Raw genomic sequence first — 27,169 nt, forward strand, 5'->3', positions numbered from 1 at the left:
AGGACAAATTATCGAAAGATAACAGCGCAACGGGCCGGAACGGATTGTCCAGTCCTAATTTGGGACAGGAGACGGTCCAGGTCCTTTGACAAATGCTTGGGTTTTTTTACTTTATCTTTCTTCTCTTAACGCTGTTCACACATACACACGTACACACGTAAACCCTGGTCTGAGAGAGAGCTTTGAGGGAGAGAGAGAGGGAGAGGGAGGAAAATGGTGGTGAAAAACGAGAATAGCAGCAACGAGAAGCCTCTAGACCTGTTCTTGAAGATCGGCTTGGACGAGCGAACCGCCAAGAACACCGTCGCTAACAACAAGGTCACTGCCAATCTCACCGCCGTCATTCACGAGGTACTTCTCCCAATCGATTTCCATTGCTTTCTAATCTTCTCTGATTTCTTGAATCCGACTTTACATTCCCTCCCTCCGTTTGTTTTCCGAGAAAACAGTAGAAAAGTTACGGCTCAAGTCACCCAAATGTATGTAGCTGAAGTTAGGAACTTCCATGTTTATAATTTAGGATTGAATATTGGGGAAATATCACATCAGTGGATTGTTGAGAAACTAATTACAAATCAGTGAGAAACTTTATACATATTGGTAATTAAAATTGTAAACTTTTTCATAAATATGAATTTTTTTTTCCCCGACACCTACTGGGGTTTATGTTTCTGTAATTGTTGTATGTTTTTGTTTGTTTTTCTTTTCAGGCAGCAGTAACTGATGGTTGTGATCGGGCTATTGGAAATTTTCTCTACACTGTAAGCTAGCATAAAATCACATACATGTTTGGCTCAGCCTATTCTCATTGAATGTGATTTGGATATAATTTTTTTGCCGAAAATTAAAGAAAAATTGAGCATGCCCTACAGGGCAATCAATTATTTTATCAGGCTCCATAAAATGTCACGTTATCATCAAGCCTTAGAAAAATGCTATGTTGCCTTTTGGGATTTGTTAAGAAACTTTTTGTTTGGCGGAAGCAATTCGTCAAACTTTTCATTCTAGTTTTGATGCTAGTTCATTTCTTATGATGACAGGTTGCTACGAAGTTCCCAGCAAATGCCCTTGTGCATCGCCCGGCATTGCTGCAGTATATAGTCTCATCAAAGGTTTAAATGAATCATTTAAAATTTTTGATTTATCAATGCAACTCTAAGAAGCACGGACACCGATACGGACACGGACATAGACACAAGACACAGTGATTTTAAAAAAATAGAGACATGGACATGGCGGGAACATGATAATAAATTATTTATTTTTATATATTTTTATTTGCTATGTAGATTAATATTACATTCACAAATAATCAACAATAATTCAATATAAAAAAATCCCACTGTTAAGTTAACTATTATCATTTACGTCTTTTTATGGATGTTCTATTAGTTATTTAAATCTAAGAAAAAAGTAATAAACATTCAACATCTAACATTCATAAAAAACACTAATGTTGTGTTTGGTTGGAGAAGTTAAGGAGGAATTTGGAAAGGGTAATGGAAAAGGTAGGTGAAATGTGAATAAAATATACTTATATTTCACTTAGTTTCACACACCTTTTCTCTTTTACTTTCCAAATCCCTCATCAAATCTCCCAACCAAAAACAGCATAAAGAGGGGAAAAAATTTAGTTGGCATGTCTCTGGAAAACAAATTAATTAAACAAAGGGTCACGCCACGTACGTGTCCCCGTCATGTCCCCATATCCGACTACACTACGGCGGCAGCTGTTTTGAAGTATCACTGCTTCATAGATGCAGCTTGTACCTAATATGAATATGATGTGCTTCAGTGGATAAATGATAGCATGATTAGTGGATGTAACAAACTGTTCCTTTAATTACTCACACATAAAGTGTCTTTAATTTGAAGTACATAGAAAAGAATTTTGGCTTTCCTGTATATATATATATATATTTTTATGTTCTTGCAGATTAAAGCTCCTGCCCAACTAGAAGCTGCCTTTTCATTTTTTGCAACTACTGGTTCAGAGAATTTTAAGATCAATGAGTTTGAAGAGGCTTGTGGTGTTGGTATGATAGAATAAATTAATTCTTACTCTAAATATTGGGTTGATATATATACTTTAATTAGCTATATAGTTATAGAAGTTCAAGCCACTGCATTTTGCAACTCTTGTATAACACTTTGACTCTTCTTTTTGTTTGATGATTCCTCTCTCGGGGTCTGTTTGTAAAACCTGGATTTCGTATGATGTCATCATGCTTATAGTTTTATAATTCTGTGCTTCAATTGGCTGTCTGGATAATTTTTTTTGATGAGTTTTGTGCTTATAAAATAATGATGCCACCCCCTTCTTTTTCTTAGTTGAATTAAATGATTGAGTTGGTTAAACAACTAGCCATGGTGCATATTGTTTTGTTGGTGATGTCTGTATTGTATATTTTTTATTTTTATGCCAACTGTTTCTGACACCTGCATAGGTTATGCTAATGTGACCTTCCAGTTGAAGTATGGAGTTGCATGCGTGCCTCTATTTATCCTAGCACTTTAACATGGTGAGACGATTCAATGGGCGTTCTGAACACAACATGCATCAAATGTGTCTTAAACATTGCAAAGTATTATCTTGTTCTTTCTTTGAATGTATGTTGACTTGGGTTAGTTTGAATAAATTAGATTTAATTTGTTTATTTTACTTAATTCTTTATTTTATACCATTGACAATTTTTCATTACCTATGCCTGTTTGGAGTCTTGTTTTTGTTGTCCTGTTCCGTCTTATAGTGGATTATGGAATCAAAGATCTTTCAGTTGGAGGGAAAAGCTTTTGTTTTTCATTATTTTTTTGATAAGTAGGGAGGGAGTAGCCTTTTTATAGGTTGAAGAATAGTGTTATGTATCTTTTATGTTGCTGCAACTCAGAGATTGTAAATCCTATGTCTGAACAATTTTTGGACTTTGTAGAGCTTGTTGATACTTGATACTTGAGAAGGTGAATGGGTTGCATAGTATGTTTGCCTTCTTACATCCTTATGTATACGATTGGCATCTCTGTTTGGTGGATTTCCGTAATAAACTTTGCTTATCAGATATTTAAACTAAAAATAGTGATGGAAACTGAAATTTTCATTTGTAAACAGGAGTTGAGGTCTCTGTAGAAGATATTGAACATACTGTTACTGAGATCTTCGAAGAGCACAAAAATGTAATTTTGGAGCAACGTTATCGAACAAATGGTTGGTCTTTCTTTTCTGCAATTTTTATGAAGTTGTTTTTCTTAATTATATTTCTTTGCAGTAGTCATATTATGATAGCAAGGACAAGCATTCTTGGGGAAATGTTATTTTGTTTGACAGAGATTATAGAATTTGAATTCTTGATTTGGGTTACCTTCTTTGGTTTTGGCTGAGTGGATTTTAGGATTCCTTCCATCATACTCAATTTGTAATATGATGCATGTTTTTAAATTTCATAGTAAAATGTATATCAAACTGAGACGGAGTGGGTGCTACTCGTTACAACTAATCATCTTAGTGTATCTCAGTTTCTCATACGTCACTATTTTGGTTTAGAATTGGAAACTTATTGCTATCTAACCAACCAGGAGTGAACACTGCATCAGCATTGGGGTGGCTGGAGATACCACTTAGGCTAATGTTTGGCGCTTGATAGTGAGCTATTTATGCTCATAAAATTCTCAGAGCTCTAAATAGGGTATTTATATACTTTAAACCATTTATTGAAATAAGAAATAAATTTGTACTTGCTTTGCTTCATACCAGACAAACTATGGACCTCGCATGTGAGGTGGTCTTGATGACTGTTTAACTGTTGGGCCTTAACTACCTTATATGACAATGCATTGCAGATAATTTTTATAAACTTGTGTTTAGTCTTGTGTTACAGACAGTAAGCCGGTGTAGGCTTGATTCCCAGCTAAGGTGGAGAATCATATTTAAAATGTTATGGCAATTTTGATCCTAGCATTTGACTGTTGGATCATAGCATTTAACTCTTGGGCCTTAAATCATTTTTGCACTTACTAAATTAAATTTCCTTCTAATGTAATCTTGTTCTAATTAATATTTTAAATGTGATATTTATTAGTTGGTGAGTTATTTGGTCACGTGCGAAAGCGGCAGCCGTGGGCTGATCCAAAAATTGTCAAGGTAATAAACTGCATTTATATATATATGTGTGTGTGTGTGTGTGTGTGTGCGTGCGCGTGCATGTGCGTGTATATATTTTTTAAACACACAGAATGTATATGAAGTTCTATTGAGTTATTTTAAGGATATTTTTATTTGCTCTTATTTGGAATAGCAACTCGTCGATGCAAACTTATATGCGTTACTTGGTGAAAGGACAGCTGCAGATGATGAAAAGCCTATTAAAAAGAAGAAAGAGAAGCCTGTTAAAGTTGAGGTGGGAAAAGCTTCAAGTTTCTCATCTGTTGCCCTGATAATTACTTTACTTGTAAGATAATTCAAATTTTTACTCGCATATTTATTCTATTCTCATATTTAGGAATGTACTATTGCGGTGGATACCCCACCAAAACCATCTGAAGAAGAACTCAATCCATTTTCAATATTCCCTTCACCAGAGGAAAACTATAAGGTAACCAATTTTGCCTGATCTTTATATCTGTTATTTTATTTTATTGTTACTCATTTTTTTACTCTTTTTTTGTTTGTCAACTTATATTTAGTTCTTTTTACTGTTTACTTGTTGAAGACATCTTAATTTTACTGCTTATTAATACTTTTGAAACATAACGGTAAAAAGGTGTATAGTGGCAGCTCAGATATTGCAATGATAAAGTTTTGATTTTTACAACTATCTGTTATGTCGAATTTCAAACTTTTTATTTGGCAAGTTTTTAAAATTGTTTTGGTATTGGGTCTACTTCTTATCTTGCTTATGATTTGGAAGCTATGTTTGTCAATGCCTTACAGGTAGGTGTACCTGAGTTTTGGGGCGTTCAGTCAGTTCAATGGCTAGCCATTGCTTTACTTTTCTCAATTCTCTATAGTTGTCTCTGGGACCACTATCATTTTCTTATTTTCTTTATTCTTTGACTCGCGTCTTCTTTTACACACTATTCCCTACTGTTTATTAGAGTTTGTTCTTTATCTATCATGTGCATCATCAGGTACATACTGAAATATTTTTCAGTGATCGCCCTGTGTTGAGACCTTGCAATTCAAGGGAAATACTTGAAAAGCATTTGAAGGCCACACGAGGGAAAGTATTTACCCGCTTTCCACCAGAACCAAATGGGTATCTACATATTGGTCATGCCAAGGTAATTAATATCTTCTACTTAAATAGTTTGAGATTGCCATTTGTTGTGAGACTTCTGGTTCTTGCTCTTTATCTGATAGCCTATTGTACAGGCTATGTTTGTTAATTTTGGTCTGGCAAAAGAAAGGGGCGGAGGCTGCTACCTAAGGTGAGTATGATTTTGTTAGCTTTTGGATTTATCTGCTAGTGCTGGCTATGAAATTTTTTGAGTGCCAAGCTTTTCTAGAACTTGTAGTATGTGCGTGTCTGATAAAACCTATATTTGGCGTGAATTTAGCATAGGTTAGCCTGCTACTATAGCAGTAAGGAAACCTCTAAATCGTAGAGCATTTACTAGTTTTCATATATATTTTATTCGTGTCATCAAGTTTTTCAACTTCCCCTTTGGAGCCTTCTTTAATCTAAATTTTGATAAATCACTAAAAAAAAAAAAAATTCAAGTTTTTATTTAATTACAACCTAGAACAATTTCTATTAATTTTTTTTTGCTTACGCCAAAACTTTTCTTCTTCACATTGCTTGGAGCTATTTTGCATGTGTAGAAATTTTCAACTACAATGGAGAACAATTTGTATCAATTTTTTTTTTAACTTGCTCCAAAAAATTTTATTCTTTACATTATTTGGAGTCATTTTGCATGTATGAAAAGTTGTTAGGGAAATTACAAAAAAAACCTTAGGGTTTGACCTTTGTGACACAATGAACCCTGTGTTTTTAATTTTTGTCAATTCAAATCCTAAACCTTTGTTTGTTTTCAATCTAAAAACCATTAGCCTATTTTCCTTGAGTAAAATCAATGGGAAAAAAGGGTATTTTAGTCATTAAATTCAATGAAGGGATACATACAATGTCTAAAATATCATTCTTCATTGAGTTTAATGACTAAAATACCACTTTTTCCTTCAGTTTACTTTACAAAAATTGACAGATGGTTTAGATTGAAAACAAATCAAAAGTTTAGGATTTAAATTGACAAAATTAAAAACTCGGTTTATTTTGTTATAAGGGTTAAACCCTAGTTTTTGTTTTGTAATTGTCCCAAAGTTTTTTATTTTTTTATTTTTATTTTATTTTGGGGAATTTGGTCAAAGCCCCATCATAATAAAACTTTCATGCAACAAGGACAAGCATAGAAATTGTCTTGAAAAGACCAACACACACCACTATTACCAAAATATCCTTAGTAACTAGTTTCATATTTCAAACCTTAAAATTATATAACTTTTGATTTATGTGTCAATTTTTAATAAAATTAGTATTTTTAGAATCCTCTTGTCTATCAAACAAGATCCATGTTGGTCATGAATTTTTTTTAAAAAAATATTCAAATTTTTGATGGCGAAATTAACAATAACAGTAAAATTTTATTTTGTTTGACAGTAAAATTCATTTTATTCTGATTCACAATAAATTTTACTACGAAATTTTGGTATTGAAATAGTGAAATTCCATCATCATCACTAAACACCATTGTCACTATAATTATTACCGTCACAAGTAGAAATATTGAATATAAAATTTATTAAAACAATGAAATAATAATGTTAACAGAGTAAAATTTTATGTTAATTTTAAAATAGAGCCAGCAAACAAAACATAGATTATATACTGCCATAGCAAACCAAAGTAAAATTTTACTGTCACTTTAAAACAGAGCATATTAGCCAATAAAATACAAACTACATATTACGAGAGCCTACAAAAGTTAATTTAACAACAAAGAAAAATGTCATTATTCAATCAGATTCAATAAAAAATAATCATTACGAACGAAATACACATTGTTCAATCTTCAATCTCACCAAAAAAGTTTTCAACAATTATTTACTCATTCATCCAAAGAAACAAACGAAATACACATATCTAGTATGGCTCAATTGCAAGTTTTGTTCCGAACAATCATCGAAATATAGCTATTATCGAAGTTCTATGACTCGATTGTGGATCCATCTCTTCTAATTTTGTATGAATTTTGTACTTGGAATATTGAGAGAGAGAGAGAGAGAGAGAGAGAGAGAGAGAGAGGGGGAGGACTTTATGCATTAGAAAATATTTACTTGACCTTTTAACATTGCACAATTATGTTAAGAGACTTTTAACTAAATTTCCCTTTCGTTTTAATGTCAAACGTGCCCCATCTCAATGACTTCTTAACCACTGAGATTTCCTTCGCACCTTCTAAGGCTATAGGCTTGCTGCTTTCAACGACCGGCCACTTTATTGAATTCCTAATAGCAAACGAGCGGCAATAGAGGCTCTCCTCTCCATTCTTTACTATCCACGGTTATCAAAATTGTGATCTTGATTGTAGGATCCTACAGTCTTAAATTGTTGAAATGATCCAAATAATTTTAGGATCAGTGTTATAGCAAGTGTTATAGCAAGATCGCAAGTAGGATCGTATGTACAATTGCAAGTAGGATTTGGATTTGTAATTTTTCACCTTATTTTTAGGGTAAATTACAAATACACCTCCTGAGGGTTGCTTAAAATACAGATTGCTCCCTGTGATTTGAAAAATTACAAATACCCCCTTGTTAGAATTTTTTATTTAACAGAATTAACTAGAAAAATAAAATTCATAGTTGCTCTCCTATATAATAATAACATTACTTAAATTATTAATTGAAATATATTTCTAACATCATTAAAAATTGTTAATTGACTTGATGATTTATTAATAAAAGCGGCGATTTGTTATGAAATTAGAAACCTTAGGGGGTGGAAAGTAATTTTCAAAACCACAAGGGGCAATTCATATTTTAATTAAATCTCAGGGCGAGTATTTGTAATTTACCCTTATTTTTAATAAAAAGTAGAATCTTATGATCCTTGATCTCATTAATCCTACATAGGATCCCGATTTTAACAAACTTGCTACTGTCTGCTGTTGTTGTATCCCACTTGATGTGAGGAGCTCACCCGGGTGGAAAATGCTAGCAAAGATGAAATTTTACCTCCCTATTTGAGTAAGGATGGGTTTTCAATCTGTTACACTTCTTTAGGCTTTTAGGCATGAAAGCTTGGAACTCACTTACCTATAGAAAAGAAAAAGAAAGAAAAAGAAGAAAGGCTAGAATTCACAAATTTGAGTATTTTATCAATTAGGTGAGAATCTGTAATTAGTTTGGAGTGAGGCATGATTAAAGGTATCTGGTGCTAGAAACTGCTTAATGTGTCTATACATCTTGCTAGCTTGATTTACATTGTTGGACCCGAACAATTGGTGATCTAACACATCCGTACAAAATTTGGGTTTTGACTGAATTTAAACATGCAAGGCCATGAATGGAAATGGAATTCACTCCGGTTATAGTTTTCTTTTGTTTTTAAAGATATTATGTAATTCACTCTAGATATTTAGAACTTACAAGACAAAGACAAGGGGCTGAGGAGTTTCTCTCCCATTGGACTTTTGACATAGTTGACACTTGACTGTACCTATTAAATTTTTTGAAACTGAAATAAATTAAACCAATAATTCTCAGAGTTCAAGCATGTACTCATAAACTAGTTTGTTTGGATATATATATATATATATATTAGGAGTTTTGTTACTCCCTATCAACCTTGATGTCGTGGGTTCAAACTGAGGGCAGACACTTTGTGCAAACTGGATGTACCTATTAGGAGTTTTGTTATTGTCCATGTTTGATACGGTGTTTCCATGTTATGGACATGACACCACTTAAAAAAACTGCAAAAAGAAATTTAGTAGGTGTTTGGCATGCACTAAAAAAGTGTATTTTTTTGCATACATACACTTATTTGGGTCACATCAATCAACATCTCCTCTCTACTTTTCTATCCACTTTCTCTACTTTTCTACACATTTTTTTTTTTTTTTTATAAAAAGTCAAAAAGTGCACTTATTTAGAACATCCCAAACCAACCCTTAATATTGTGCTCATGGTCAAGACAATCATGCAAAGGAAACCACTAAATATAGGAAAGAGCATTTGGTTGTAAGGCGTGATATAGTGAGGAATTACTAAAATTATAAGTTCATCTGCGTACAACTGTACATGGTGGCTTCCTATTGATGCTATTGTCAAGAAAACAGAAATTTGGATGAATTGATCAGCACTTTGTGATTTTCCGATATGAGATGCATATACATTCCTAAAAGTTTGATTATCTTTTGCCATTTGTAAAAATGTATCAGAGGCTGTGTCCTACTTTTAGATTTTTCCATGTTGGCATGCTTATGTTGTGATGTATGTTCGTCATGATAGAATAAAATGTAATACCTTGTTAGCATTAATTCAGCCCTCTTCAAGAGACCATTGCCATAATTTGTGGAAGTGCTTGAAAGTTGAAACCTTACTGGAACTCAAAAGTAATACCCCTAGTTCTACAGCGACCTTGATGTGAATTCAAATAGAACTTCTTAGTTAAGTTTATAGATGTTTGAAAACCTCAGTGATGATCTAATCATATCTAAGTATAGACATGTTTCCTAAGGGGATGTACTATTGTTTGACACTTGCTGGACATGGACACCGACATGCTGCAACACATGTTGGACACAAACTATTTAGTGTCCATTTAAAAAATTTTTTGCTCGCTGGATACGTGTCGCTTTTGGTACACTTTCTGAGCACACAATGGCCCAAAGTAAAGACAAAAATTTGTTTCTTCAATTCAACCTATAATTTGTTTGTTTAATTCAACCTATCAGATCTTTACATATGTGCACTAGAGAAAGAGAAATCATTTGGTCAGTGTTATCTACAATGAACTAGAGGAGGAAAATTGGAATGTCAACATCCTATGTTACAAGGACTTGAGTAGGAGTGTTAGATGCGAGTATATGTCTGACTCGTCGAATTTTCATGTTCAACATCTGGACACAGCTAGATTTTATATATTTTAGTTACTTGTTTTATTTTTTGTTGGTAAAATATTGTTTACAAACTAACATATAGACTTTTACTCGTAAAATGACATATAGTAAATTTTACTACTTAGGCATACTTAATGAGTGTATATATCCCATACCCTGACTCAAAAGCGTCGAATGTAGATAAGATGAGTGTTGTCGAGATGAGGATGCTAAGGTGGATGTGTGGCAAAACTAGACAAGACAAAGACAGAATTAGGAATGAATGTATTCGGAAATGGGTAAGAGTAGTACCGATAGAAGATAAGTTGAGAGAGAATCGATTGAGATGGTTTGGTCATATTCAATGGAGGCCAATAGAGGCAGTAGTGAAGAGATGCGATGCAGTGACGGTAGATGGAAGTGTTAGGGGACCAGGTAGGCTTAGATTAACGTTGGTTAGCGTTGTAAATAGAGATGGATTTATTTAATTTGACTAACGAAATGACCTTTGATAGAGCCGCGTGGAGAAGAAGGATTTATGTAGCCGATCCCATTTGATGGGACTTAAGGTTTGGTTTGGTTTGGTTAGTCAACAAATATGGGAGGAGATTGGATATGATTTTCAATGCCAAAGCTCAACAAAAGCCACCTAATTTTGCCCTTTGTCTCTTTAGCTCTTTCTTGTTTTCTTTTTCTTTTGTGTTAGGACTGCCACAGCTCTTCAAATGTAGCTATCTTGGGGCTTTTATATTGGATTTCCTTCAAGTTCAGCCCAATTCAATAGTCAAATATGCTTTAGATTTGAGCATCATCAGATGGGCTCAACCACACTTGTGCATCAAGCAATTCATTTATTAATATTATATACAATAAATAAAGAAAATAAGAAAAGAAACAAAATAAAGGCACATCCAACAAAAAAACTCGTTACTTCACTTTATTGTAATTTATGGATATTAATATTATATACAATAAATAAAAAAATGCATTTTTTTGTGTCCCCGCTTTATCATATCTACCGTTTTTTGACATTTATTGTGCCGGCATGTCCTTGTCATGTTGTTCTGTGTCCCGTGTTTGTATCCTTGCTAGTTGATTATCAAGCATTTCTTGCATATTTTACTACATTCTCCTTTTGAAATAGTGTAGTGGCTTTATACTGACTTTTGGATCCTTCTATTTTTGGTCGTATGTACTGGCATATGGTGCTTGTACAGGTCTGAGAACTCAAATTCTGGATCATTCTTGTGAGCACCAATTTTTTATGGGAGTGAGTTATGGCTAGTACATCCTAGTACCTAAATGGAAGTTTTAGATTCATATTTGATTCATATTAGCATCTTAGTACTGGACTCTCACAACATCTAGTCCAGTAACTTGCATAATGATTGTAACTAAGGATCATTCTGCACTGTCATCATATGGTTATTACAAATTTGAACTTGATAAATGATTATTCATTGTTTTTGTATGCCGTGTTTCATGTATTTGAAAATAAGTGGAAAAATGGAAAATGTGGGTAACTGAATCGCATAGTTGAAATTTTAGATGTGAACCTTGAACAAGAATTGTAATTTGGTTAATGCAACGGATTTTAGTTTCAGTGGAGAAATGTACAAGGATGCCAAGATATTGGCCTGTTTAACAAAAATATAGGCCCAAGATATAATTGTGATATGAACCCCTTGAGTAGAACTCACCCCTAAAAACTGGCTTGCAAGGGGAGGGTGCCCAAGAGGCTTATATGCATATGGCCAAAGCCTATGTTAACAGATGTGGAATCGTAACACACCACCGCACTCCGCAACTGACGTCCATGGCGGCCCACTCTATCGACGCTGACTTGGTGGTAGCCCTTTCCTTTCTGGCAGCTTCACTCAACTATCAATATTCGACACCCTTTATAGGTATCTTATTCCAGCCTATAGGTCGCCCCCTCCACGGTTCGAACTACAAAGTTGCACCCATCCGATCCCATACCCGTATATGCATCTGATCGTATATTTGATGTGGTGGCTGGCTCTGATACCAAATGATACGAACCCCTTGGGTAGAACTCACCCTTGAAAACTGGCTTGCAAGGGTAGGGTGCCCAAGAGGCTTATATGCACATGGTTGGCCAGCTCGGAACAAATGATACAGGGTTTATCTTGGTTTATAGGTACTCATTGATGTCGGCCGTTCCACCAAAAATATGCTGATAATGAGAATTGATTGGTTTTGTTTAAAGGTCAATAAACTTTTGAAAACTAGTAAGTTGAACACCATTTAGAATTTTGACTGCTCATCATCGACTCTAGAAAGGGTAAAGAAGTTTTCTATGGCGGTTTTATTCTAATTTTATTACTGATCTTTGGCGCTGGTAGGTATGATGATACAAACCCTGAAGCTGAAAAGAAAGAATATATTGATCATATTGAAGAGATTGTAAGGTGGATGGGCTGGGAACCTTTCAAGGTAAAATTTTTCATTCACATCAACAACATATTCATTTGCAACATTTGATAAAAAAAAATTTCCATCTTTTTTGCAGATCACTTATGCAAGTGATTATTTCCAAGACCTTTATGAACTGGCGGTGGAACTAATCCGGCGGGATCATGCTTATGTTGATCACCAGGTTGCTATTTGAAGTCATATTATGATCAATTGTTAGAAAATTTCATTTTATACAATATTTGAACACAATGCTTTGTTCTTCCACGTTTTTAATGCTTATGCTGTCTTCTTCACTGATCATATTTTGAGCTCATTTACCAATTTTTCTAGGCATCATGGTTTCGACACTAATAACACGATTGACATTTGTTGCATGAGTTGTGCTCACTTCAGTGCTTCTACTGATTCTTATCAAGGGAAAAGTACCTATGATTGACTTGACATTTGGATTTGATATATAATCCAGACACCTGAAGAAATAAAGGAGTACAGAGAAAAAAAGATGAACAGTCCTTGGAGGGACAGACCAATTGCAGAATCATTGAAACTATTTGATGAGATGAAACGGGGCATGGTTGAAGAAGGCAAAGCAACGCTGAGAATGAAGCAGGACATGCAAAGTGATAATTTTAATATGTATGATCTCATTGCATATCGTATCAAGGCAAGTGTGCCACCATGAACATCTCTGATCACTTATAAACTATAGTTGTCTCGTATCTCAATCATTTGGCTTTCTGTTGTCCAGTTTACTCCTCATCCACATGCAGGGGATAAGTGGTGTATCTATCCAAGTTATGATTATGCTCATTGCACTGTGGATTCTCTTGAGAATGTTACACATTCGGTATGTTTTCTTCTGCTTTGAATCTTAGATGGGTGCTCTTTTCTTGTTGCTCTCTTCTATGATGAATTCAAGAGGTTTGTTTGTTGGCCTGTAAGTTAACATGGTTTGTCTCATTCGTACATGCCTTTTATGTGGAAATCATATGCTTTCAACCCAGGTTTCAAGAAATCAAAAAAGTTGCCTATGAGCTTTATTGTATGTTACTGATATTGTATCTTATGCTTATTTCTCTTGATGCTTCCCAATTTTGAATGAATTTTAACAATCCCATTCCTTTTTCTTGTTATTATTATTATTATTATTTATTTATTTATTTTATGATGAGGAACCCCTGCGAGGCATGGCCACTTTGGACCCACCCATGTAGGGTATACCTCCAAAAGTATCGGATAAGTCAAGGCGTTGCCAGCAGGATAACAAGCCTGTTCCAAACTTGAAATATTTGGAACTTAGAAGAAACTTCATTCTCTGGACTCTGGAGTATTAGCATTTGTCTTCCTCACTCTTGTTTGGGATTTTAAGGCCCCAATTGTCTTTCTTGACTTAGTTTTGGGTAATGCAGTAAGTTTTGGCTTGGCAATTTTATTTTGAAAGTTAAAATTGAAGATGGTTACTCAATGGGTCTTCTTAGGCTTATTCACAACATGTTAGAAGTAAATAACATTTCTTGAAGATAAAAGTCCTTTAAAAGAAATCTTAGGGTGTGTTTGGTTTGTGTTTTGAGATAATTTTTTTTTAATTGGGGAGAGTTTAGATTTTTTTTTGGTTTGTTTAGTTGTATATTTTGAAAATAGTTTTGGAGTTTGGGATGATTTGATATTTTGTTGTAGTTGAGTAGATGTGTGTAAGAGAAAAAGTGATTGAGAAAGAGAGAGGAGAGAAAAAAAGTGATTGATTAATGTGTAGGAGAGAGTGATTTTGGAAATTTTTTACAAAAAATTTGAACCAAACAAAATTTTGAAATTTTTTCTCAAAAATTATATCTTGAGATACAAACCAAACAAACCCTTAATCTTCTAGGATTTTCATGAATATAAAATCTGAAGTCAGGTTTGTTTCTAGAGATATCTAATTTTGTGTTTTATGCCAATTTTTCATGAAATGACCTACTCTGACAACCATTTCAAGTTGATAGGCTCGATTCTTGTTTGTTGTCGATGTTAATATGGTTAGCAATTTGTTGAATGATTATTATTGTTATATTTTTGAAAAAACCTAGAATCTCCCAAGATAGTGACTTGTGATTATGATTCAATTTTAAACAATGAATAGCAATCCCAATCAAACAATTAATAACAAATTGGCACTACGATTTAACGTAGAAAAAATCACACTTTGAGCATTTCCAATTGTGATTAAAAAAATTACTGGTCAAAGCTACAAAACAATCCACTAAGAAGACAAAAAGGAATTACACACGAGAGCTCTCAATTACTTGGTGAATCCACGTCCGAAGTGAACCAAACTTGATGTGCCTCTTCCACCACAGTTGGAATTGCTTTGCCCAACGTTGAATCTACAACGTCAATGTCGAATTCATGACTATGAGCCATTTTAAAATCCACCAAAGCTTCAGACTCAAGTTTCTTGGAATTCACTGATGAACACCTTTCTTTTTTTTGTGAATGAAAGAACAAAACCAACCCTTGATGTTTGTTAATATGTAATTCGTTGATCAATTGATCACTTTCTATACATCAAGGAAACTCATGTGTAAACATCCTCTAATATAGAAAACTTTGTTTTCTCTTCCTCTCTAAGAATTTGGACGGACGGGTTAAACCCTAAAAATAGCAAACAACGCACTTTATACTAAATAGAGCTGCGGGCTCACACTTTACCGCTCGAGCGGTGTGACTAAAGGTGGTGCTCACATATAGTTCAACCGCTCGAGCGCAACATCCACCGCTTAAGCGGTGAAACATTTTTTCGAAAAGTTCAGAACACAGGTAGAGATATTGGATGAACCACTTCACCATTGGAGCTCCCCGTACTTAGTCAGCGAAGTGGCAAACAAGAATGCTCAAGTCAAGATACGGAATGCCAGCACAAACTATTTGCACAGGCACAACTTGGGTTAGATTCGCATCTAAACTCTCATAACCTCACAAATACAACAGAGCAAATAAAAATACAAATGAACGGAGTTTTGTCCAACAGGATTGCAAATTACAAAAATCTAACAATTTTAGATGAGAGTAGTTGCTGATTTGACGTATTTTTATTCCATGTAAAATTCAAGGGAGATGTATTGGATTGTGATTTCCTTTTCTTGTCTTTGTTGGTATTGCTTTATTGATTCTTAAATTTGAACTTAATAGGATGTTAGACCTTTAGAACTGTAAATGTGTTTAAGTGTTTGGGTTTTAAGAGCTCCATCTACCAAAAGTTTGGAGCAACCTTTTATTTTTATTTGTCTTGTAGAAAACAGGATATAGTACATAACAGTGCGATGTATTGCAAATCATGAATTTTTTTAACATGAATTTTTTTCCTAATAGATAATCTTGGTTAATAATCCATGTATTTTATGAACCTTTGTCTTAGTATTATGCTTGTTCCTCCGCGATATTCATACTGTTTCCACCTAAGCAGCATAGACACTTCTAAAACGTGTTGTGTCCACTCTTCGGATGCTTCCCAACACTAGGCAGACATGAAACACATTATAAGTTTGAATAAAATAACTTGAATTCAATGATAAAACAAAAATAAATTTAATTTAAATCTATTCTCTTTTAGATTTTAAAAATTATTATCTTTGACTTAAATATTCATATATATTACATAATAATGACTTATCCTTATATATGACATATAATAAATATATAAAATTTTATATTTTGTACATGTTCCCCACATGTCGTGTTTTACATTTTCTGAAAATTTATGTGTCAGCATGTCCGTGTCCTGTCATGTGTTCTTGTTCATGCTTCTTAGGTTTCACCATGAAACTCGTGCGTGTTTTGATTTGTTTATTGGGTTTGAGTAGATAAGGTTTTTCTTAGCTTCCACTGTTGCATTTTGAATTTAATTTTAGCATAGCCTATCCCCTGTCATTTGTCTGAGGTTATACTTTCATGAAATGGACTAGGATGAAAAGCAACTTGGGCCCTTTTACCCTACACAACTGTAAAGCTGGTAATGTGAGGTTTTTGGGTCATTTCTGTTTTATGGGTTGCTATAGTTGATGCGACTTGCACCAATCTGCATATGAGTCTGTGCAAAATGAAAGAGTAGTTGTTCTTCTTTCCCTTTTTCATTGGGTACTTCAAAAACATTGCATATCATACTTTTGAAGAGACCTCAGTAACCTCTTTCTGGATTTGAACCTGTATATCCCTTTTTGTAGCTCCTTTCCTGGATAAAAATTGGTTAGAAAACCAGTAGTAACTAGTGAGAGTACGTGAGCTCAATGCTTTTGTATATTTTCTGCACTCTTTGCTGTATGACTTAACTTTCTTTCACACTCTGCATTAGTCTTTTTTTTCTTGACTACTAGGTGATGGGGAATTTGTATTTTTCACATTATCTGTGATATGCAAGATTTGTTATTTGTTTAATTGTTCAAAAGTGTATTTAATTTTATGCAGCTTTGTACACTGGAGTTTGAGACACGTCGTGCTTCATATTACTGGTTATTGGATGCATTGGGGCTTTACCAACCTTATGTATGGGAATACTCACGCTTGAATGTCACTAACACTGTGATGTCAAAACGCAAGGTGAATTGAGCTCTTGAAAATCTGTGTATTGTAGGAATGTTTGGAAGCACTTTTCTTCTCATGTGCTCCAATATTTAATTCCATACTATTACTTGGCTGTGGTATGCTGTTGCAGTTGAACCGTCTTGTGACAGAAAAGTGGGTTGATGGTTGGGATGACCCTCGTATGATGACATTAGCTGGATTACAACGTAGAGGTGTTACTTCAACTTCAATTAATGCTTTTGTTCGAGGAATTGGAATTACTAGAAGGTTAGATTGGATATTTATTATTAGGCAATCTATCATACTTCACCAATAATTTATGTTTAAAATGTTTTATTGATGCCAAATATATTTTGTGTGGCAGTGATTGTAGCATGATACGTTTGGACCGGCTTGAGTACCATATAAGAGAAGAACTAAACAAAACAACACCTCGCACCATGGTTGTGCTACATCCACTCAAGGCATGTCTCTTGTTTGAATGCTTTCTTCAGGTGCCAAATTTTGTTTGTTTGATTAATCATTTCTAGTTTTCCAGGTGGTTATTACTAACCTAGAAGCAGGCTCAGTGATGGATCTTGATGCAAAGAAATGGCCTGATGCTCAACTAGAAGATGAGTCTTCTTTTTATAAGGTGACTTCTTGTAATCTAATAAATGATAGGGCAAATTACACCAACCTCCCTTGTGGTGTTGAAAAAATACATCAAGCCCCACAAATTTGGAATAATTACACTATGTTGTCTTAAAGTTTTAATTTACATAACACTTTGCCCCCTTTTCATCAATCATTGGTTAGTTGTTTGGATGGAAAAAAATGATATTGTTATCTGTTTTTCATTGAAATAACCATTGATTATCCATGTGTTTGCACCCATCTATATTAGTTTCGGTCACTTTAGCCTTACTAAATGGAAGGTAGGTTTAACCATGTCAAACTTGTAGAGCTTATGTTATATGTTTTTGTAAACCTTAGGAGTGGTCAATGTAATTCAAATGGTATTGATTTTAAAGATGAACTTCTAATGGCTTAAGCATGAATTTAAGTTGTCATGGAAAATTTCTTTTTTCTTTTTTATTCTTTATTTTATCAAATCTATACGAAACTAAGAAGTACATAAACATATATGTCGACCTTTCATATCAGAATCTCGATCCGGATCTTACGATCCTACGATCTATTTGAGTAAAATTGATTCGAATCATGTAAAAAATTCCTTATAGGTAGGATCTTTTGATCCTGATAATGGGATCTTATAGGATTGTGTAATTCCGATCCGATTTACAAGTCTTGTTTTGTATTGTATGACATATTTTATTGTAAATTTTATGTTTGTTGTCTAAATACCAATTTATGTGGTCAAAATAAATAATAAAAATTAAGTAGTATTGAATTATGTTTGTTGTCTAAATACCAATTTATGTGGTCAAAATAAATAATAAAAATTAAGTAGTATTGAATCAAATAGACTAAGAAAAACAAATTAGGAAACAAACATTCAAATATTGTGGTAATTTAAGAAAATTAACTAGTCGAAAAAACAAACTTAGTTTTAGCCGAGTCTAAGGAGGGTAAGATGATTGCAACTTTATCCCAATTTTTTGAGAGATTATTTTTGTGACTTGAATCCACTCCACCAGGGATGCTAACGACAGACCTTATCATTTGGTGAAGTTGCTCTTTTGAGTTTTTAATCTATTTTCATATCCAATTTTGTTAAATATTTTTTCTTCACTTATTATTGTAGATTGTAAAGTATTTTGTTATAGAATTCTTCTTCTTCACCTTCTTTTTTGATGAAATACAAAACTTTTACCATTGAGTTTTCTATTGTATAATATTATATGTATTTTACATAAAGTATTATATTTTTCACAATATCTTCACTTTTTTTTTTTAATAGAATATAGACTCATTGTGTGTGTACTCTTTAAGAAATATTTATTTAAATTAAATTATTATGTAGTTTGTCTTTTTCGGTAGGATCTTACGACTCTCGATCCGATTCTATGATCCAATCCTATAAACACCTCCAACGATCCAACGTAGGATCCCGATTTTAACAACCTTGATGTCGACATGACAAATTTTAAAAACTCGGGACACAAAATGGCAGTGACATGGCAACAAATATCTATATATATCACAGTTTTTTTATTTTTTATTTTTTATGTTACAAATACATTTATAGTTTTTTATATGCTAATATTAAGAAATCATTTTCCACATTCCATATATCGAAAAAGAAGTTTGAAGAAATAGTCCTAATATCTATTTTAGAAAGTTTTTTTAATTAGAAATTTGGAGTTTTAGAATTTAGAAATCCTAATATTAAAAAGTCTAAAAGAAGAGGGATTAATAGGTATGAATCCATATTGTTTGGGTTTTAATTATTGGCTCCACAAGATATTTTCTTCACTTGTGATTTGTTATATCTGTCTTAAGCAATGGACACAAGTCTCCCAAGCTAGGAAGCACAGATACAAATATGAGGTATGGCTACGATACGATATAATACGGATACGGCGATACGTCAAAATCTAAAAAAATGAAATACAGGAACGGTTAGGTTACATTTGTAAAAAAATATTTTTAAAAAAATTATTAGTAGTGAGTTATAAATAAGCTCAAGAATGTTGAAAAATCACATAATTTTATAATGCCAAACACTAACCTTTAAGAATTAGGTATTAATTTAAGATAGTAGCTTATTTACTTTCTAATTTTCAGTAGGTCTGGCAAGTATTTCATTTAAATATCAAGTTTAATATGTTTATATTACAATAATAGAACAATTCACAACTTGTGAATGTGTTTTTCCCTTTGGCACTAGTAAAAAAAATGTTGTATTTAAGTTTACTTGCTTATTTATTTATTAATATTTAATTTTACTATTGTTATATTCTCTTGTTAATCCTTACTTTTTATGTGGTTATAGGGGACATGAATAAAACAACAAGGATATGTCAATTTGACAAATTCTATTCCATAGTTTCACTATGTTCCTCCTATCAAAGAACTAAATAAAGTATTAGAAGCAATATGTAATTTGGAGATTTTGAAGTATCTGATGCTCCAAAATTAATGAAAAAACTAATTAAGAAGTATCTGATACTTTTAGTAAGTATCTGATATGTATATGCTAGTATCTGAGGAGTATCGGTATCTGATATGGATACAATACGGATACGTCTCTCTTTTTGAAGTATCCGTGCTTCATGGCCCCCAAGTGTCTGAAACGTGTTTGGTTCTAAAAAAGGTTTAAAAACTAATAGGACACGTTTAGATGCATGTCCAACATGTTTCATTGTCCGAAGAATGTTCGACACGTACATTGCACCTTCTTAGCAATGTGGATGTCTTGATTTTTAAATGATTTTGTAGAAAATTTAATGTATAAAGAGAAATAGAGAATTGTATAGATATTGATTGTATTATTGATAGATTATCTTGATGTAGTGTTTTTTACAATTACAAGGATTCCTATTATATAGGAGTGTGTTTGGGAGTAGGTGGAGAGTAGGTGAAGTGGAGGTGGTAGTGGTGTAGTGGGTTAGGTTTAGTGGAGTAGGTGAGGTGGTAGTGGTGGTAGGTTTATGGTAAATTCTAACAGCCCCCCGCAAACTCAAGGGGGATAGGAACTAACCAACTTGAGTTTGGAGATAGTAACAAAACAAGAAAATACATAAAAATAAAAAAGGATAGGAGACACTGTATGGTCGTGTCAGACCATTGGTGAAGACACTGGATGGTGGTGTCATAACGTTGTAGAGGACACTGTATGGGGGTGTCATAACGGTGTAGAGGACACTGGATGGCGGTGTCAGACCGATGTAGAAAGTTTATGGGGTCATGTCGGACCGTTGTAGAAGACAGTTTAGGGGGTCATGTCGGACCGTTGTAGAAGACAGTTTATGGGGTCTTGTCGGACCCTTGTAGAAACTAACCGGAATCAATGTCGGGACAGTTTATAGAGTCTTGTCGGACCCATAAAGGAGCTAACCGGAATCAATGTCGGGACAGTTTACAGAGTTTTGTCGGACCCTTGATGGAGCTAACCGGAATCAATGTCGGGACAGTTTACAGAGTCTTGTCGGACCCTTAAAAAGTCGCACCCTCAAAAGGTGTGCCCAATTTTTCAAAAAGCGTGCCATCAAAAGGCGTGCCCACTTTATCAAAAGATGTGCCATGAAAAGGCGTGCCAGTTTGTCGGGCGTCAAGAGGCGCGCGATGCGCGTGGCTGCCTCGGCTATAAGACAGAGGCTGAGGCTGAGGCAAAAAAACCTGCGAGAGATATTCTGAGAGAGATTTCTGAGAGAGATTCTGTATAACACTCTGTTGCCTAGAAAATGGCTTCATCATCTTCCCGCGGGCTGCTCACCCTCTTTCCCGACCTCAACGAGTCAACGAGAGAGAGAACTGGTGCGGTGGCACTGGAAACTCAACCAAGCGGCCCGGAGTTTGCTCCGTTGAACTTTCCGATGCGGTCGGTGGAGCAAAGAATGGCAGTGCAGTCGGATGTGGAGGCCAATCAGTATACTTTGAAGGCATGTGTGGAAAGCATGACGGCGGTCACAAACCTGTCGAACCGGCTGCAGAGTAGGACAAATGAGGTGCAGCAGTTAAACGCCCAACTGGCTCTGCTCCAACGCATGTATAAGGATGCGCGAGCAGAGATAAGTGTGCTAAAGGCGGAAAATAAGGAACTGAAGCGGAAGGCCACCGTTATGTTCCGATTTGGAGGTCCGCCATATGCTGCAGTGGAGGAGCAGGGAGTAGTGATCGTGCCCAGTGGAGTGGGTGCGGGAAACACAGAGGCAGCACCGGCAAGGGCCGCCCAGGACGGAGGCAAGAAAAAGCGACCCGCAGCAGAGTAGAGAAGCAAAATCCCGCCTGTGGATGTGGTTGTTTTGTGTGTTTTTTTTTTTGTTTTTTTTTTTGTTTTTTTTTTTTTTTTTGTGTAAAATGCTGATCGGGGTTGATCCCCGGCATGAAGAAATGACAAGTTTGTAAAATGTTTTTTTTTTTTTTTTTTTTTTTTTTTTTTTTTTTTTTTTTTGGGAGTGTTGTGTTGAAAAAATAAAAATAAAATGAAAGAAAACAAGGGAGAAAGAAAATAGATAAAAAAATATGTATAGATGGATTATATGAAAAATATCAGGGTGATTGTTTCAAAAATAAAGTGGGGGTATGTAAAAAGGAGGAAAAGTGATTTGGAAAAAATAAATAAAAAATAAGTGATTTTAAAATCAAATGGAGGAGAGTTTGAGTAATAGAATATAATAAAAAGAGATATATATATATATATATATATAAAGTAAAGAAGGTGGGGAACAACATGATAAGGGTGTATTTTAAAATGATAAATAAAAGAAAGTTGAAGACAACATGATACCGGTGTGTATGGATGTGATAATGAGAGTGAAACAAATTTGGTGAGTGTGATTAAATAAATAAAAGAAGAATGGGTGTGCTTTCCTTAGTGCTCCTCTCTCTGCCTTCAAAGTCGAGATTGGTCTCTCCAAACGAAGGCTCAACATTCAAATCATTGTAGTCCTCTGAAAAGGTTCTAACCATGTGCCACAAAATTGGCCCCACCATTATTTGCCTGATAGATAGATGGCTGGAAGCCCTTGACAACACCAGCACCACATATGGACAAATGCATACACACACAATCACAGCGCTGGCACCACCGATGAGTATGGTGGATAGCCTCCTGTGGGCCATCTCTAACACCTCATCATCTCTATAACCAGATACTGATATTAAACAGAATGTTAATATAAATATCAGCAGCCCATAATCGTATCTTGTTTTCATTCTTGGAAAAAATCTTATGAATGTCACTACTGCAGCTAGTATGAAGACGAAAAGCCCAAGTAGTATGGGCTCACATATTTCTCCAGAAAAACTAGCAATTCGATGAGCTCCAACGCCAAGAGTACCAGCAAGCAGTGTTGCAAAACCCCTATTTACACCCCTTCCAAGTGTTGCACCCACAGAGAAGTCAAAGACAACAACAATAGTAAGAACAGCCCACATTGCAGAGACACCAAAACCATCATAGAGAGGGTCACAGTAGTAGAACTAAAAGGTTGAGAAGGTGGTGTAGAGAGAAACCGAAGAGAGAGTTGCCGAAAGAGAGAGGTTGGCCTCTTCATCTCAGAGAGAGATGAGAATGGTTGATCTTTGTATGTAGAGAAGTCGCCTCTGGTGGCGGCGAACTGGAAGCTATATGTATTGATAGAGATGACAGCGGAATAGGTTGAGGTCCGGCGGGCGGCTAAGGTGAGGTTGCCGCCCGCCGGGGAAGCGAAAATACTAGGTTCTAAACCTGCTCTGATACCATGTAGAAAATTTAATGTATAAAGAGAAATAGAGAATTGTATAGATATTGATTGTATTATTGATAGATTGTCTTGATGTAGTGTTTTTTACAATTACAAGGATTCCTATTATATAGGAGTGTGTTTGGGAGTAGGTGGAGAGTAGGTGAAGTGGAGGTGGTAGTGGTGTAGTGGGTTAGGTTTAGTGGAGTAGGTGAGGTGGTAGTGGTGGTAGGTTTATGGTAAATTCTAACAGATTTTGTCTTTTCTGCTTCTATTGTAGGTGCCTTTTTCCAATGTTGTATACATTGATCACTCTGATTTTCGGATGAAAGATTCTAAAGATTACTATGGGCTTGCTCCCGGAAAATCTGTCCTACTGAGGTATGTCTGGATTCTAATTTATATTTACTAAGCCATAGGCATATGGATTGGGGGTCTTAGTAATGAGATTCTTCTTTTTGTTTATAGATATGCGTTTCCCATAAAGTGCACAGATGTAATTCTTGGTGATGATAAAGAGACTATTCTTGAAGTTCGTGCTGAGTATGACCCTTCCAAGAAGACAAAGCCAAAGGTTGTGTGTTGTGCTAGAATCGGGAGTTATTTGTTGCAGATGGTTTTACTAGGGTTGTAAAATTATTATTAAGTACATTTTCTAATTTGTTATAAATACAATTATGTAGGGGGTTCTTCATTGGGTTGCTGAACCTTCTTCTGGGGTTGATCCACTGAAGGTGGAAGTCAGATTGTTTGACAGACTTTTCCTTTCCGAGGTTTGCAAACTTTTCCTTTGTGAAGCTTTCTTTAGTTCTTAAAATTGAGGACTGTGAGCTTATTGGATTTTGTTGTTGCAATCAGAATCCTGCTGAACTTGATGATTGGCTTGGTGATTTGAACCCTGAGTCCAAAGTGGTGATGCCAGGTGCATATGCTGTACCTTCTGTTAAAAATGCTGCAGTTGGAGACACATTTCAGTTTGAAAGACTTGGTAAGTTCCAGAACCCTTAGTTCTTGAATATCAAAAACCAAATATTGCACATGCAGCTGGTCAACAAGGATAAGTAGCTTGTGTGGACTGTTTGCTGCCAATATCTTTGTTTCCTTCAATGCAGTTGTCCTCCCCCTTTTAAATTCCTAGCTGCATGGTTTATAATTAACTATAATTGTCAAGGTGATGTTATTTTTGGTTTTCTATGTTTGTCTTCTAAAGTATTCTCGAGGTTGTTCTTCTTGTTGTTTGTATCTATCTGGGTTTTGTCAGATTTCAAAAAAAGATTAGATTTAAATAAATTTTGGGGGTTGGTCTAATTAATAAGCTTGGAGTTTAGAGAAGAAACAGATTTAAATAAAACTTGATGAGCTGTTTCTACAGTAAAGACTTCAAAATCTGGCTCCTTTTTGTTGGAAAGTGCATTAATTATTTATGTTACGCTATTATGCAAATATCTTGGCTGTTGCTTGCATATGGTGCTATGTGATGTATTTGGAAGGGTAGTAGCCACCTTGCCATGTGACTAGATAGATTATGGCCATGTCATCTCCACGTGCTTCAATTTCACACGTAAATCTTGTGGGTGACACTGGGACCAATTAGACATCGCTACTTGTCAGTCATTTTCCTCCTGGATAGAGCTATGCTAGATGAGGCTAACATACAGTGTCTTAAGCCTAGCACTCCTGGTATGTTAGCTTTGATCTCACATGTGAATCTTGTGAGACACTTGGTCCAATTGTCACGTGTCTCCAGTCATTTTTCCTCCGGAATTGGGCAACGTTAGATGAGGCTAACGTATGCAATGTCTTAAGCCTAGCACTCTTGATACACTTGCCTAGACACGCTGGGCCTCTCTTGACTTGGTTGAGCAGATCTCTGTTCTTGAACGTACTCAATGTCTTAAGCCTAGCACTCTTGATATGCTTTCCTAGACATGTCGGCCTCTTGACTTGGTTGAGCAGATCTCCATCCAAGAATGTACCCCCAATTGTTCATCAACTTGTGGCAACAGATTAGGTCCCTCCTTGCCCAAGTTGAGTGGCTCTATGCGTATGTCTCTTCCATGATGCAGTCCTTTGTCTCTAATGGTGCCTTGATACTCTCATGGCAACCTATGTTAGAGATAAGACCTAGGGCCCCCTCAGGCTTAGTATCGCAGTAATGGGATGTTTCAGCGCTATCTTGTGACCTATGCGTGGGAGAGAGAGAGAGAGATAAGGACCCCAATATCTCTGCAACCTGAGACCTCTTGAGGGTTTCGGTTCTACTCAATATATATATATATATTGCATATACCTGAACGCTGAATAAAAGTGACTAAATTCAAGATTTTGTTTGTGTTAATGTTGGTGCTTATTATTATTATTATTGTTATTATTATTATATGTGAATACGATGTTCATCCCTTCTTCCTAGAGTTTATGACGCTGACCTTGTGACGCACACCAACCATGCTCCTTCGCTTTCTATGATCACCTTTTCTTGTGGATATACTTTATATCTGAATGTATAGAAAGAGGACACTTGATTGATTGATTGGTCATTACGGACATTAGGTTTTATATAATGAAATATAATGAAATGTTCAGTGAGATGACTCTCATCCCATTGAATGAAATTGATCATATTCTTCGTTCATCTGTAAAAAATTTTGAATTCGAGCATAGAGCTTCATTAACTTTGTGTTAGTCCAGGCAAAGCTAGTCATTTGTTGCTCAACCATGTGTCTTTGTCATGTGTGCTGAGCTGCCTTCTGTTGTTAGGCTTGGCTCCCCCATATATAGAGTGATTCTCCTTCATCTCCAAGCAAGCAATTCTATCCCTCTTGCTTGGAGACTCGTTCACCTTCTCCATAATCTCCATAGGCTGTCTGGGCTCACACGGCCTACCTCTAGTGGTCCCACACCTTCTTGAATGCCTCTCCAATGCAGATTGGTTCGGCTTCTATCCTTAGGGCGCTTGTTACTTAGTACTTGCGGAAAAAAAGGATACAAAATTCTCAGTTATTTCAAGAACTTGGGAAACTGTTGCTTGATGTTATACCTAAACTGTTAGTAATAATTTATTATGTGGAACGCATTTTGTGTGTTGATTCTGATGCCTTAAATTTGTGATTCAGGCTATTTTGTGGTTGATAAGGACTCTACTTCTGAAAAGCTTGTCTTCAATCGGACGGTTACGCTGCGAGATAGCTATGGTAAGGCTGGTAAGTAGGTGAGCACAGACAAAATTAGCATAAAGACAGGCAGCATAATCAAGATTTACATTTCTTAAACATCGTGTGTACGTTTTATACATCATACATGTTGAATCACGTGTAAGACTATATTCCGAGTTTTAAGATTGTTCATGTTATTTCTGTTAAAATCCACCTACTCTCCACCTACTTCACCCACTTAAACCTACTCCACTAAACCTAACCCACTACACCACTACCACCGCCCACTCCATGATTTCCATATTAATATTATTATTATTATTATTTTCACAAAAAAAAAAAAAAAAAAAAAATCATTCCAGTTGATTTTTCTGCCTTACCACACCTACCATTCGAGTTCGCCAACCAATACCACTTTTTTTAATTCCTTAATTTATTTTAATAACATGAGTGGCCTCTCTTTTCCACCATCTCCCTCTTTTTCTACACAATATTTTTGTACCTCCGTGTTTCCTTCTGTAAGAATTTATGTATTATTGATTGATGTTTATTTTTTTCTATTACAATGATTCATGATTCCTATATATAGAA

General features: G+C 35.1%; 1 protein-coding gene across 2 annotated transcripts; it reads left to right on the plus strand.

The window, feature by feature from the left end:
- On the plus strand, positions 1–26,787 carry LOC114273130 (glutamine--tRNA ligase). 2 transcript variants are annotated; one of them, XM_082892607.1, is made up of 23 exons: positions 1–351; positions 711–761; positions 1,041–1,112; positions 1,937–2,036; positions 3,107–3,202; positions 4,074–4,135; positions 4,290–4,391; positions 4,494–4,586; positions 5,122–5,274; positions 5,366–5,421; positions 12,465–12,555; positions 12,632–12,718; positions 13,004–13,201; positions 13,286–13,384; positions 16,978–17,109; positions 17,225–17,361; positions 17,459–17,558; positions 17,633–17,728; positions 23,707–23,807; positions 23,895–24,000; positions 24,110–24,199; positions 24,285–24,414; positions 26,540–26,787. In XM_082892607.1, exons 1-23 carry the CDS (start codon positions 214–216, stop codon positions 26,632–26,634), a joined length of 2,385 nt encoding a protein of 794 aa, XP_082748733.1. In that variant the 5' UTR covers positions 1–213; the 3' UTR covers positions 26,635–26,787. The 2 variants fall into 2 exon arrangements, with proteins under 2 accessions (XP_082748733.1, XP_082748734.1); XM_082892608.1 differs by lacking the exon at positions 4,074–4,135 and having other exon boundaries at positions 2–351; positions 4,336–4,391.
- The last annotated feature ends 382 nt before the right edge of the window (positions 26,788–27,169 follow it).

The sequence above is a fragment of the Camellia sinensis genome, chromosome 10 (assembly GCF_055761805.1).
Source record: "Camellia sinensis isolate YWXY chromosome 10, ASM5576180v1, whole genome shotgun sequence".
NCBI classification, from domain to species: Eukaryota; Viridiplantae; Streptophyta; class Magnoliopsida; order Ericales; family Theaceae; genus Camellia; species Camellia sinensis.